This window comes from Netta rufina, assembly GCF_964035555.1.
Source record: "Netta rufina genome assembly, chromosome: W".
NCBI lineage: Eukaryota > Metazoa > Chordata > Aves > Anseriformes > Anatidae > Netta > Netta rufina.
Window position 1 is genome coordinate 7,812,534 of NC_140139.1, and position 15,473 is coordinate 7,828,006.

Consider the following 15,473-nt stretch of genomic DNA (forward strand, 5'->3'; position numbering starts at 1 on the left):
CGAGTGGAGGCTAACAGTGGACTATCGAGGCCTGAATGAAGTCACGCCACCACTGAGTGCTGCAGTGCCAGACATGCTAGAACTTCAGTACAAACTAGAGTCAAAGGCAGCCAAGTGGTATGCCACAATTGATATTGCTAATGCATTTTTCTCCATCCCTTTAGCAGCAGCATGCAGGCCGCAGTTTGCTTTCACTTGGAGGGGCATCCAATACACCTGGAATCGGCTGCCCCAGGGGTGGAAACACAGCCCTACCATTTGCCATGGACTGATCCAGTCTGCACTGGAGCAAGGGGGAGCTCCTGAGCACCTTCAGTACATTGACGACATCCTTGTGTGGGGCAACACAGCAGAAGAAGTTTTTGAGAAAGGGAAGAAAATAATCCAAATTCTCCTGAAAGCTGGTTTTGCCATTAAAAAGAGCAAGGTCAAGGGGCCTACACAGGAAATCCAGTTCTTGGGGGTAAAATGGCAGGATGGACGTCGCCATATTCCAATGGATGTGATCAATAAAATAACAGCAATGTCTCCGCCAACTAGCAAAAAGGAAACGCAAGCTTTCCTAGGCCTCGTGGGATTCTGGAGAATGCATGTGCCAGGCTATAGTCAGCTTGTGAGTCCTCTATATCGAGTGACTCGAAAGAGAAACTATTTTGAGTGGGGCCCTGAGCAACAACAGGCATTTGAACAAATCAAACAAGAAATAGCTCGTGCAGTAGCCCTTGGGCCTGTCCGTACTGGACCAGCTGTGCAAAATATACTGTACACTGCAGCTGGGGAGCATGGCCTCACCTGGAGCCTTTGGCAGAAAACCCCAGAAGAAACTCGAGGTCGACCTCTGGGCTTCTGGAGTCGGGGCTATCGAGGATCAGAAGCCAATTACACCCCAACTGAAAAGGAAATACTCACAGCATATGAGGGTGTTCGAGCTGCTTCAGAAGTTGTGGGTACAGAGGCACAGCTCCTCTTGGCACCGCGGCTACCTGTGTTACATTGGATGTTCAAAGAGAAAATTCCCACTACACACCATGCAACTGATGCTACATGGAGTAAGTGGATAGCGTTAATTACACAGCGGGCTCGAATGGGAAAACCCAATCGCCCAGGAATCCTGGAAGAGATTATGGACTGGCCAGAAGGCAGAGATTTCGGAGTGCCAACAGAAGAGGTAACCCGTGCTGAAGAGGCACCACCATACAATGAGTTGCCAGAAGACAGAAAGCAGTATGCGTTGTTTACTGACGGATCCTGCCGTGTGATAGGGAGCCATCGGAAATGGAAAGCTGCTGTGTGGAATCCCATACGACAAGTTGTGGAAGCCATGGAAGGGGAAGGTGAGTCGAGTCAGTATGCAGAAGTAAAAGCCATACAACTAGCCCTAGATATCACCGAAAGAGAAAATTGGCCAGTATTGTATCTTTATACTGACTCATGGATGGTGGCAAATGCTCTGTGGGGGTGGCTGCAGCAATGGAAAGAGAGCAACTGGCAGCGCAGAGGTAAACCTATCTGGGCTGCTACCCTGTGGCAAGATATTGCTGCCCGGGTAGAAAACCTGGATGTTAAAGTACGTCATGTAGATGCCCACATGCCCAAGAGTCGCGCTACTGAAGAACATCAGAACAACAAAGAAGTGGATCGAGCTTCGAAAATTGAAGTGGCTCAGGTGGACCTAGACTGGGAACGTAAGGGTGAGCTGTTTGTAGCTCGATGGGCCCATGAAACATCAGGACATCTGGGGAGAGATGCCACTTACAGATGGGCTCGTGATCGAGGGGTGGACTTGACCATTGAGGCCATCACACAGGTTACCCATGAGTGTGAGACCTGTGCTGCAATCAAGAAAGCCATGAAGGTAAAATCTCCCTGGAACAGGGGGAGATGGTTAGGGTTTCAATATGGTGAGGCCTGGCAAATTGACTATATCGGACCACTCCCAAAAACTCGCCAAGGCAAACGGTACATACTCACCATGGTAGAAGCAACTACTGGGTGGCTGGAAACATACCCTGTAAACCATGCCACAGCCCGAAACACTATCTTGGGCCTGGAAAGACAAGTATTGTGGCGTCATGGTACACCAGAGAGAATTGAGTCTGACAATGGGAGTCATTTCCGAAACAATCTTGTTACCTCCTGGGCAAAGAGGCATGGTATTGAGTGGGTGTACCACATCCCTTACCACCCACAAGCCTCTGGGAAGGTTGAGAGGTACAATGGACTGTTAAAGACTATGTTACGAGCATTAGGTGCTGGGACGTGGAAACAATGGGACACAAATCTACCAGAAGCCACTTGGCTAGTTAACAATAGGGGGTCTGACAGCCGTGCTGGTCCTGCCGAAACAAAACCCCTACACACTGTGAAAGGAGCTAAGGTTCCCGAAGTGCATATAGGAAGGTGGATGGGGAAGGCAGTGTGGGTTGCTCCTGCCTCGGGAAAAGGCAAACCCACTCGTGGGATTGTCTTCGCCCAAGGACCAGGGTATACCTGGTGGGTCATGCAAAAGAATGGGGATATCAAGTGTGTGCCTCAAGGAGATTTGACATTGAGAGAAAACTAATCTATAATCTAAGTTATATGTTGTAGGAAGATGCTGTAGGATCAACGACAGGTCAACTTTGCAAGGAGCCGGGCAGTGCAACAAGGACTTGAGCTAAGCTGGTGCTGGTGTCCAGACATCCAACTCCGCCTGCCTTGAGTGGCCACTTTGGCAGATGAAGACCTAATCATCAACAGTTCTTATGAACATTTTCCAAGAAAGACCTATGGAATGAAAAGATACATCTGCCTATTAATCCTGTCCTGTTAAATCCTTGTCCTGCTAAAGGACAAGGGATAATGATGAGAATGCTTGTATGCTAAAGTATGGGGATCTGAGTGTGACACAAATGTTATGGAATAAGGGGTGGAGGTTGTACTGGGTCTGGCTGGAATGTTAACTTTCCCGGCAGCAGCCCATACAGTGCCGTACTCTGTACTTGTAGCTGGAACAGCAGTGTTATCACACCAGTGTTGTGTCTACTGCTGAGCAGCAGTGGCACAGCACTGGGCCTTTCTCTAACCCTCCTAGGGGGTGGGCAAAAAAGTGAGGAGAGAAACATCACTAGGGCAGCTGACCTAAACCAATCAAAGGGATATTCCATACCATGTGGTGTCACACTCAGCAATAAAAGGTGGAAACAGGAAGAAGAGGGGAGGGGTGGGCTCTCGTTGAGAAGACGTCGGTCCTCCTCTCGAACACCGGCTGCGTGCGTTGAGGCCTTGCTTCAAGGACGTGGTCAATCATCGCTCATTTGTGGGAAGTAGAGAGTAATTTCTTTCCTCTGCACTTCCATATCGCTTTCATTTATTTTGTTTGTTTGTTTTCCTCCCTTTTTCCCCTTTCCCTTTTATTTCCCCTTAGTTAAATTGTTTAGTTCATGGTAGTCTTTATTTAATTATTATAATTATTTCCCTTTAATTAAATTATCCTTATCTCAACCCGTGAGTTGTTCTTTGCTTTACTTCTCCCTCTCCTTATCTAAAGGAGGGGGAGTGAGAGAGCGGTTGTGGGGTTTAGCTGCCCAGCACGGTAAAACCACCACAGCCGCCTGTGGAAGACCCCTGCCGGAGCAGATTCCAGACCGGACCTGTAGCCCGTGGAGAGGAGACCATGCAGGAGCAGGTGACCTGGAAGGAGCTGCTGCCCGTGGGGGAGCCAGGTTGGAGCAGTTTTCTCCTGAGGGATGGACCCCGTGGTACGGACCCATATCTGGAGCAGTTCTGGAAGAGCTGCTGCCTGTGGGAAGCCCACGCCGGATCAGTTCATCAAGGACTGTATCCCATGGGTGGGACCCCACAGCACAGGGGACGAGAGTGACTGAGAAGGAGCAGCAGAGAAGAAGCACTATAGACTGACCATAACCCCCATTCCCCCATTCCCCTGCGCCGCTCGGGAGGAGGAGGTGGAAGAGGGTGGATGGGGGGGGAAGGTGCTTTTGGTTTCTTTTCTTTGTTTCTCACTTCTCTAGCTTGTTAGTAATAGGCAATAAATCTTACTGTCTCCCTATGCGGAGTCTGTTTTGCCCGTTACAATAATTACCGTGTGATCTTCTCGTCCTTATCTCAGCCTTTGAGCCCTTTTCATCATATTTTCTCCCCATTCCTCTTTGAGGAGGGGGAGTGAGAGAGCAGCTGTGGTGGAGCTCGGCTGCCCACTCGAGCGGAACCACGACGTATGGTCAGTGCGAAAGTCTAATGGCGAGTAGAGGCTAATGGTGGAGTATTGCGGCCTGAACAAAGTCACACCACCACTGAGTGCTGCAGTGCCGGACATGCCAGAACTCCGGTATGAACTAGAGTCAAAGGCAGCCAAGTGGTATGCCATAATTGTTATTGCTAATGCATTTTTCTCCATCCCTCTGGCAGCAGCATGCAGGCCACAGTTTGCTTCCACTTGGAGGGGCATTCAGTATACTTGGAATCGACTGCCCCAGGGGTGGAAACACAGCCCTACCATTTGACATGGGCTGATCCAGATGACACTGGAACAGGGGGATGCTCCCGAACACCTGCAGGACATCGATGATATCATCGTGTGGGGCAACACAGCAGAGGTTTTTGAGAAAGGGAAGAAAGTAATCCAAATTCCAGTTCTTGTAATCCAAAGTCCAGTAAAAGTAAAAGTAATCTAATATCCAGTTCTTGGGGGTAAAATGACAGGATGGACATCACCACATTCCAGTGGATGTGATCAACAAAATAACCGCTATGTCTCCGCCAACTAGCAAAAAAGAAACACAAGGCCTTGTGTTTCTAGGCTTTGTGAGATTCTGGAGAATGTGTGTTCCAGGCTATAGTCAGCTTGTGAGTCCTCTATATCAAGTGACTCGAAAGAGGAACTATTTTGAGTGGGGCCTTGAGCAACAGCAGGCCTTTGAACAAATCAATCAAGAAATAGCTCGTGCAGTGGCCCTTGGGCCTGTCTGTACCGGGCCTGTCCGTACCAGACCAGCTGTGCAAAATGTACTTTGCACTGCAGCTGGGGAGCATGGCCTCACCTGGAGCCTCTAGCAGAAAACCCCAAGAGAAACTCAAGGTCAACCTCTGGGGTTCTGGAGCAGGAGCAATCAAGGATCAGAAGCCAATTACACCCCAACTGAAAAAGAGATATGGCATATGAGGGCGTTCGAGCCACTTCAGAAGTTGTGGGTACAGAAGCACAGCTCCTCTTGGCACCACGGCTACCTGTGTTACATTGGATGTTCAAAGGGAAAATCCCTGTGAGAAAGAAAGTTGAGTTTTTGCAGTAGAGAACTAATTTTCTGTATTCCAAGGTAGTTATGTAGTCATAATAAGGAGAAATGCTAAGTAGATAAGTGGACAGTAGAAGGCCTCACTGTTCCAGAATAAGGTAGAAGCTCGAGAAAAACAGGATGAGCAGTGTGAGAACATTAAAGCAAAGATTACAAGTTCATTAAAACATAAGAAAGGAGAAATTAAAGGGTTGAAAAAGAAAAACTGTACATATGGTACAGAGGAGTGTCGAGTAGTTTCTGAACCTGTAGTACTCAGCCAATGAGAAAATAGGGGAGGTGATCAGGCATCAGATACTGAGGAATAAAAGGATATGATTTGTTTACTAAAATACACTCCTGATTGACAGGACGCCCACCATTGCAATCATGAATAAAATAGCTTCACAGAAGATCCTGTCTGAAGAAAATTATTTGAGATGTTTCTCACAATTTGGGGGCTTGTCCAGGATCTTCTCACCCGCTGAACATTTCTTGCCACCACAGACAGGAAGGTGCACCCCACATGAAGGTGCGCCCCAAGGGTACTGAGAGAACTGGCAGAGGAGCTGGCCAAGCTGCTTTCCATCATTTACCAGCAGTCCTGGCTATCGGGGGAGGTCCCAGTTGACTTGCGGCTAGCAAACGTGACGCCCATCTACAAGAAGGGCTGGAGGGCAGACCCGGGGAACTATAGGCCTGTCAGTTTGACCTCAGTGACAAGGAAGCTCATGGAGCAGATTATCTTGAGAGTCATCACGTGGCACTTGCAGGGCAAGCAGGCAATCAGGCCCAGTCAGCATGGGTTTATGAAAGGCAGGTCCTGCTTGATGAACCTGATCTCCTTCTATGACGAAGTGATGCGCTGGGTGGATGAGGGAAAGGCTGTGGATGTGGTCTACCTTGACTTCAGCAAGGCTTTTGACACCGTTTCCCACAGCATTTTCCTGAAGAAACTGGCTGCTCTTGGCTTGGACTGGCGCACGCTTCGTTGGGTTAGAAACTGGCTGGGTAGCCGGGCCCAAAGAGTCGTGGTGAATGGAGTCAAATCCAGTTGGAGGCTGGTCACTAGTGATATGGTTTAGTGGAGGACTTGTTAGTGTTAGGTCAGAGGTTGGACTCGATGATCTTGAGGTCTCTTGCAACCTAGAAATTCTGTGATTCTGTGATGTAGACAATAAGGTTCTGTTTTCAGAGGAGGAATATGATCCCTATAATCCTAATATTGTACTGGAGGCAGCGGCAGGTACTCCACGAGGGGAGACAGGGACTGCAATTGACGCTGTCCCTGGAGAAGTCGTGTTGGGGAGCGCGGAGTGGCAGGAGCGTTATGGTCTCACCTTTGGATGGAGAGGAGCTTCTAGGTTTCTATTTAATACATAACAGGATCAGACACAGAGAAAGGTTATCCATAAAGCTACAGCAGCAGTGGTGCTAGACCCCACATATCCTGGCTCCTCTGTTTTTAAGCAGAACCAAGATCTGGCTTTAAAACCCTCTAACCGAAGAAAAGAACAGATACTGCTGTGCAAAGAGGTCTTCACCATTGTAAATGTCAACATTTTAAACAGGCCAGGGGTTTAAACTGCTTCCAGAACAAGAAAAAACACATATTGGGCTAAAAGATCTATAGGGTCTACCTAAAAATCCATTGTCTATAAGATGCATTTCTGTAAGCTGATGGGGTGGTCTATATGTCAAGAGCTGCACATATGCCTGCACACAACTCTCGCTTCATTCTGTTACTGGATAGAATAAAAGATGCTTTTATTCAGTGGAAACATGAGCAGTCTAAAGGAAACTCTTTCCACTGAAGTATTTTTGGGCCTGGGATTACCATACAGGCTTTTGCTCAGATCTCTAAATGGATTCTCCCTGGGAAACAGGAGGTTACAAAAGCAGACGTCTGCTAGACACAATTGCCTATTTCCCCCCAAGTGGCAAAGTCACTCAATTTGCTGAGTGAGGAAACCACTACAGTACAATATATAATATCTCAAGGCATTCGTTTCAGGACACAGCATTCTTTCATTATCCACTCACAGCCTTCAGCATTTCTTCAGACACACATTATTAAACCACAGCTAATTATTAAATATTTAACGAAGACTTTACAGTACATTGACTACAGTTACCAAGGTAGGCAGAGCTACACAGATTGATTTCCCTGTGTCTTGAGCTCAGTATACATCAAACGGCACAGATCCTTTGAAATTTCAAATCACAAGGCTGAGTTGGATTATTGGTAGTGCTCAACAGGAAGTGATTTCTTTATCCCATTAATATTTTTATGTTACTGAAAAATAAAAAATCAAGACAGAGACAAAATCTTGGAATCCTAAAAATTTCTTCAAAGTGAAAAAATATGTATATATGTTTTAATAAAAATAATTCTCTTATAAGGGACTTCAACATTTAGAAGGTAAGATTCTTTCAAATGGAAATGCTTTCTTTTATTTTTTCTTTTTGTTAAATTTAAAACAAAGTGCCTTGAAATTTTCAAGAAAAGAGAAAAAATTTAGCTAAAGTCAGTCTCATTCAGTAGTAAGTTTTGCTAGTGTGACCTTTCAAACTTGGGAGTTGGCAGCTTGGTGTTTACATTTCAGCTTTAAAGACCTTTGTTGGAATCCAATTTACTTGTCACGTAGAATAAATGTTCGGACTTCTAATTAATCCTTTCACAGATATTTCTCCACACAGATTAATGAATTTTAAAACCATTATGATCATCTAGTCTGACCTCCTGCATAACATGAGTCATAAAACATCGCCCAACAATTCTTGCATCAAGCCCAATCATCTGCAGTTGAGCTAAAGCCATCACACCATGTAGCATGACTTTCAGCATCTACAGAGGAGCTGAACAGCAGCATGAATCACAGTTTAGCAAAGCTGAGTTTTATCACAGAGAGGGGTGCTCACTGATTACATTTTCTGAGTTACCATGGACTAGAAAAAGCACAAAATTCACACTTGGATGTCTTCAAAAAAAAAAAAAAAAGAAAAAAGAAAGAAAGAAAAAAAGAAGAAGAATAAAAAAGAGAGGACTGCTGTGTTTATTCCATGTTTTCGAAGTCATCCTTATTTGCTGACCTCAAGATCTCTGACGTGCTGCTAACACTATTAAAAAAAAAATAGAGGAGGCAGGGGGGTCCTGGTGGGACCTCGGGGCCGTGCCACTCCCCCCGTACCAGAAGAGAGGTTATGAGTTTTAAGAAGGAAAAGAAGTCTTTAATTGAGGGCCTAGCAGAACAGTCAAATCCATTTCTAAGGCCTAATTTGCATTCCAGGCCTATTTTTTTTTTTCAACAAGGCAGCCACAAAGGTGGGATTAGATACCCAGGATTATTTATTTATTTATTTATTTATTTATTTGGTATAAAGGTGGTTGAGAATGTTTGCCAGAGTAGCCATTCTGCAGAAAATGGGGAAAAAAAGCAGTATTTTCTCATCTGGAATGTGCTTGCTCCAGTTAAAATTCTGTCAGGGAAGTTTTATCAGGGCCAAACCATTTTTTCTAGTTAAAATGAGAATCTGATTATTTTGAATCAGACTAAGCAGGGACTCAGATATTAGGTAGGTGCTGGTACCACAAGGGGATGGGTCTGTTGATGGAGGTTTATGAAAATTCACCCAGGCCTGATAGGTCTCTCTGAAACACCTGTAATTTTTTAGAGAAATTGTGAATGAATGCATTCCTTAGATTTTGAAAAATCCTTCAGGACAGTAATCTCATTTCTCAGCAAGCTTTGTGTAGGCTCAACAGTCCATTCCTACTTTCAGTGTTTCTCAGAACCACCACATGTTGTGGGCTTCAGCAAAGCAACATTATTTTGCCTCAAAGAAATTCCAGCACTATTTCTCTTAAGATCAATAGGAAGTGTGCCCGTGCATTAAAGGGGTTGCCTCAAACCCATTTTGATCAATGGAAAGCCAACCACTGACCTCGGTGGGGTTAGATCATACCCTGGGTACAGTATAGGGACGTACAGATGGCAAAATCTGTTTGCAATGAAGTTGGTAGGAGCTTTGCTTTAGTATAGCCCAGTATTGATTCACTGGATGTCAAAATCATCAGATCAAATGTCTCTGCTCCCTCTAAATTATCCAAAACAGAGAAAAAAATGACCTCACTGGTAATTATGCAAAATGCACAGCACATTTTCTTAAAATTGTGTTCCCTTGGGATAGACTTTGAGGAGGACTGCATATTAGTTGCCCTTTGAATAAAGAGGGAGATAATTTTTCTATGATGTTCAGCAAGGAAACAAGAAAAAATACAGAAAGAACCCAATAAAAATGTTTATAATTAGGGTGCTTAACAGTGCTTAGAAGAATGGCTTGCTCGGGGAAAAAAACAAAAACAAAAACAAAAAACACTCTTCCTTCTCTTCTTTATTAACTGCATACAGAGCATTTCCTCTTTCCATTTTCTCCTATATTCTGAAAATAATTAGGAAGACAAATTTGTAAATTGGAAGACTTTTTATGGGTAAACTAATCCTAGAAGGAGACTAAATGATTGAAATTTGAGGGGGGACTGTCTAAGTCATCAAGCATGCCTTGTTTCTCTCAATAAGGTAGAGCCAAAAAAGAATGAGCTACATTCAGATCTTGCATTAAATGATATTTCAGAAATGTACTTTTTTTTTCTTTTAATGAAAAATTCTCATTTTACAGCTGCTGATCTGACTGCTGCAGAGAGTTGGAATAATTTCTGCCAACATTCACTGTGTAGTTTGGTTTGGGCGAGTCACACCTATAACAAGTGTTTTGGGGGTTGTATGTAACCTGCTGGCTCTTGTTAAACTGCATTTCAGCCTTTGATGTATGTGAAACAATATTGCCAGTCCCCTTTACCACACAAATCATAAGGCTGACTAATAAAAATACAAAGATTGTGTATATAATAATTAGCTCCCAAAGGGTGGAAAGAAGGTTCTTTCACACTGAGCTGCACACAGGCACATATTAATGCAGTTTGATTTGTCCTAGTTCTAGGACAACACTGACGCCCTGTGGTTTGAGTCTTGGCTCACCCTCTAGTCTAGTTGAACAGCAAGCCATCTTAGAAAATTTGTTTCTCACAGGGCTTCCAGCATCATAACATACTACAGGAAAAGGCCATCATTTTGACTGTGCTTTACAGATGTCAAATCCTTCACAGGACTCAGTTTAAATTTTAGGCTCAGTGTCAAAAATAATACAAAAAACTATCTGTAATTACCTCCTGGAGTCAGCTTGCAATAAATTAAATTAAAACAAAACAACAACAACAACAACAAAAAACACCACACATTTTAAAAGAATTTTGACTTTCTGCCTAGATATATATTTTTTCACTCCTTGCTTGGAAACTTAAAGAAGGGAACAATTAATCAAATTGTCCTTGTCCTAGAACTAGGGTAAGTGGCTAGGGGGAAGCACTGGTGGGTTAAATGTTTCTGTGTGACTGCAAACTAATTTAAGAAACAGCAACAAACTGACTCTCATCTTGAGCATCTGTGTATTTGTGCAGGTTGACACAGCCCAGATTAGACATTCAATAGCACAGGCATCTCCGAAAGAAATACATTCCCGAGATCCGCTCAGTTCAAGCCATAAAAGAGTTCTTTTATGTAATAAAAAAACTTTTTTTAGAATTCTTTTATATAATAGTTCTTTTATCACCATTGTTTGATCGTAAAAAGAACTCAGGAATGTATTTCTGCAGGAGCAGAAGTCCCCTGCAGTGCTCCCATATCTTCCATGATTTATAACGGTCTCCATTTTCCATTCCTTTTCTTGATTACAAACACCGGAGAATTCCAGGGCAAGTCATGAGAACAATATGTCTCGCTTTAAGTTGTCAAGCAACTCGGTCTTCGGGCCTTATGTATCCTAATCTTCCCGGATCGAAGAAAAACATATCCATCTCCTTTTCAAGGCCAATAGGGCCTGGGTCAAAAGGCACATCCAGGTCAGCAGGGGGCGTAACAGCAAAAGCCTTTGATGGCTGTAGCAGCAGAGGGGCCCATGGCGTAGCAGTCGAATCAGTAAAGGATCCTACTGGACAAAATGTCCACCATACAGCTAAATAAAAACATCATACAGTGGGTGAGCAATTGGCTAACGGGCAGGGCCCAAAGGGTTATGGTAAATGGGGCTGCGTCAGGCTGGCGGGCGGTCACCAGTGGGGTCCCTCAAGGCTCCATTTTAGGGCCGGTACTTTTCAATATTTTTATAAACGATCTGGATGTAGGAATAGAAGGTATTTTGAGCAAGTTTGCTGATGACACCAAACTTGGAGGAGTTGTGGACTCGAATGAGGGTGGAAAGGCCTTGCAGAGGGATCTGGATAGGTTGGAGAGCTGGGCGATCACCAACCGCATGAAGTTCAATAAGAGCAAGTGCCGGGTCCTGCACCTGGGATGGGGAAACCCTGGCTGCACGTACAGACTGGGCGATGAGACGCTGGAGAGCAGCCTAGAAAAGAGGGATCTGGGGGTCGTGGTAGACAGCAAGTTGAATATGAGCCAGCAGTGTGCCCTGGCAGCCAGGAGGGCCAACCGTGTCCTGGGGTGCATCAAGCACGACATCGCTAGTAGGTCAAGGGAGGTGATTGTCCCGCTCTACTCTGCACTGGTGCGGCCTCACCTCGAGTACTGTGTGCAGTTCTGGGCACCACAGTATAAAAAGGACATGAAACTGTTGGAGAGTGTCCAGAGGAGGGCTATGAAGATGGTGAAAGGCCTGGAGGGGAAGACGTATGAAGAACGGCTGAGGTCACTGGGCCTGTTCAGCCTGGAGAAGAGGAGGCTGAGGGGAGACCTCATCACAGTCTACAACTTCCTCGTAAGGGGGTGTCGAGAGGCAGGAGACCTTTTCTCCATTAACACCAGTGACAGGACCCACGGGAACGGGGTTAAGCTGAGGCAGGGGAAATTTAGGCTTGACATCAGGAGGGGGTTCTTCACAGAGAGGGTGGTTGCACACTGGAACAGGCTCCCCAGGGAAGTGGTCACTGCACCGAGCCTGTCTGAATTTAAGAAGAGATTGGACTGTGCACTTAGTCACATGGTCTGAACTTTTGGGCAGACCTGTGCGGTGTCAAGAGTTGGACTTGATGATCCTTAAGGGTCCCTTCCAACTCAGGATATTCTATGATTCTATGATTCTATGAAACCTGATCTCCTTCTATGACAAAGTGACGCGCTGGGTGGATGAGGGAAAGGCTGTGGATGTGGTCTACCTTGACTTCAGCAAGGCTTTTGACACCGTCTCCCACAGCATTCTACTCAAGAAACTGGCTGCTCTTGGCTTGGACTGGCGCACGCTTCGTTGGGTTAGAAACTGGCTGGATAGCCGGGCCCAAAGAGTCGTGGTGAATGGAGCCAAGTCCAGTTGGAGGCCAGTCACTAGTGGCGTCCCCCAGGGCTCGGTGCTGGGGCCAGTCCTCTTTAATATCTTCATAGATGATCTGGACGAGGGCATTGAGTGCACCCTCAGTAAGTTTGCAGATGACACCAAGTTAGGTGCGTGTGTCGATCTGCTCGAGGGTAGGAAGGCTCTGCAGGAGGATCTGGATAGGCTGGACCAATGGGCTGAGTTCAACTGCATGAAGTTCAACAAGGCCAAGTGCTGGGTCCTGCACCTGGGGCGCAATAACCCCAAGCAGAGCTACAGGCTGGGAGATGAGTGGTTGGAGAGCTACCAGGTAGAGAAGGACCTGGGAGTGATGGTTGATAGTCAGCTGAATATGAGCCAGCAGTGTGCTCAGGTGGCCAAGAAGGCCAACAGCATCCTGGCTTGTATCAGAAACAGTGTGACCAGCAGGGCTAGGGAGGTGATTGTCCCCCTGTACTCGGCTCTGGTGAGGCCGCACCTCGAGTACTGTGTTCAGTTTTGGGCCCCTCGCTACAAGAAGGACATCGAGGTGCTTGAGCAGGTGCAGAGAAGGGCGACGAAGCTGGTGAGGGGCCTGGAGAACAAGTCCTACGAGGAGCGGCTGAGGGAGCTGGGCTTGTTCAGCCTGGAGAAGAGGAGGCTCAGGGGTGACCTTATTGCTCTCTACTGATACCTTAAAGGAGGCTGTAGTGAGGTGGGGGTTGGCCTGTTCTCCCACGTGCCTGGTGACAGGACGAGGGGGAATGGGCTAAAGTTGCGCCAGGGGAGTTTTAGGTTAGATGTCAGGAAGAACTTCTTCACTGAGAGGGTTGTTAGGCATTGGAACAGGCTGCCCAGGGAAGTGGTGGAGTCACCATCCCTGGAAGTCTTTAAAAGACATTTAGATGTAGAGCTTAGGGATATGGTTTAGTGGGGATTGTTAGCGTTAGGTAGAGGTTGGACTCGATGATCTTGAGGTCTCTTCCAACCTAGAAATTCTGTGATTCTGTGATTCTGTGATTCAAGGGAGGTGATCCTCCCCCTCTACTCTGCCCTGGTCAGGCCTCACCTGGAATACTGTGTCCAGTTCTGGGCTCCCCGGTACAAAAAAAAGACAGGGATCTCCTGGAAAGAGTCCAGTGGAGGACCACAACAGTGATACGAGGCCTGGAGCATCTTCCCTATGAGGAAAGTCTGAGACCTGGGTCTGTTCAGCCTTGAGAATAGTAGGCTGAGAGGGGATCTTATTAATGTTTACAAATACCTGAAGTGTGGGACTCAGAGGGATTTGGCCAACCTCTTTTCAGTGGTCTGTGGGGACAGGACAAGGGGCAGTGACTAAAAAAGGAGCTCAGGAAGTTTTGCCCCAACATCTTCACAGTGAGGGTGACGGAGCACTGGAACAGGCTGCCGAGGGAGTATGTGGAATCTCCTTTTCTGGAGATATTCAAGGCCCATCTGGATGCCTACCTGGGCAACCTGCTCTAGGGAACCTGCTTTGGCAGGGTGGTTGGACCTGATGATCTCTTGAGGTCCCTTCCAACCCCTACAATTCTGTGATTCTGTGATTTCCCTGGCCGAGATGCAGGACTGTAAATGAATGTAAAAGAGTTTAGAGGGAACAAAGAAGGGTGATTCAGGAGACACCATGCAGTCTCCAGTTGCTTACATGTATATATATATAATTATATATATATATATAAAATTAAATATATATATTTAATAATACATAAATATTACTAAATTCAGATTGAGTTGAAACTTCATTTATAACATTTTGAGCACAAAATAGTATAACACAAATATGTGAAAAATTTAAACTGAAATGGTACCTTCAGGAAATAAATGCTTTTCTAAAGAGAAACTATTTACCATGCTGTACTCTAGGCTCAGCCCTGCAATGATTTATGTCTGCACTTAATTTTGCACTGGGGGTAGATATGCTGAAGTCATTGGGACAGCTCAGATTGCAGAAAGTTATGCACATACATAAGATTTTGCAGGACTGAGACTATGAAGAAGGACTCTGCCATTAACAGATATTACAAAGTGATGAGCAGTATGTGAAGGAGCATAACAAATATATACAGTTGTACAGCGTCCCTTAGCCCAGCTATCATATCTTGGCTATTTCTTGCATTGCTTATGAGAGCCATAACAGAAGTATTCCTTAAAGATTTGAAGTCCTTGAGATTCTTGTGGTTTTTGACTGTTATAAATGAAGTCTCAACTCAATCTGAATTTAGTAATATTTATACTTATTAAAGGTATAAAAGGCATAAAAGCTAGAAAAGGTATAAAAGGTATAAAAGGCAAGTAAACAGAGCTGGGTGTGCGGGGAGTCTACGCTCCACCAACACGCACACAACAAAAATCAAACATTATAAGAACATCGCTTTTACATACTAAACGCAAGTATGCCTCTACATACGTATGATCAGAAAAGGTAACAAACAATCCTTTAAGTTCCATGACTTAACAGTCTCCATTTTCCATTCCTTTTGAGCGGTATGTCTTGCTTTAAGTTGTCAAGCAACTCTGTCTTCAGGCCTTATGTATCCCCTTCTTCCCAGATCGAAGAAAAGCATATCCATCTCCTTTTCAAGGCCAATAGGCCTGGGTCAAAAGGCACGTCCAGGCAAAAGCCTTTGATAGCTGTAGCAGCAGAGGGGCCAATGGTGTAGCAGTCGGATTAGTATGGGGCATCCACAGCTTCTCTGGGCAACCTGTGCCAGTGCCTCACCACCCTCAGGGTAAAGAATTTTTTCCTTATATCTAATCTAAATCCACCCTTTCTTAGTTTAAAGCCACTCCCCCTTATCCTATCATTAT

The 15,473-nt window shown here is 45.4% G+C and overlaps 1 protein-coding gene across 1 annotated transcript in view; it reads right to left on the minus strand.

Moving 5' to 3' along the window:
• The window catches only part of LOC311220848 (oncoprotein-induced transcript 3 protein-like), a gene marked incomplete at both ends in the record, with an annotated part of 29,382 nt that extends 24,983 nt beyond the window's left edge, over window positions 1-4,399 (minus strand). Inside the window, one exon of the mRNA XM_084304491.1 lies at window positions 4,201-4,399. Within this exon, the coding sequence (XP_084160617.1) occupies window positions 4,201-4,399 (199 nt within the window). The remainder of the gene's footprint in view (window positions 1-4,200) is intronic.
• Between the last annotated feature and the right edge of the window lie 11,074 nt (window positions 4,400-15,473).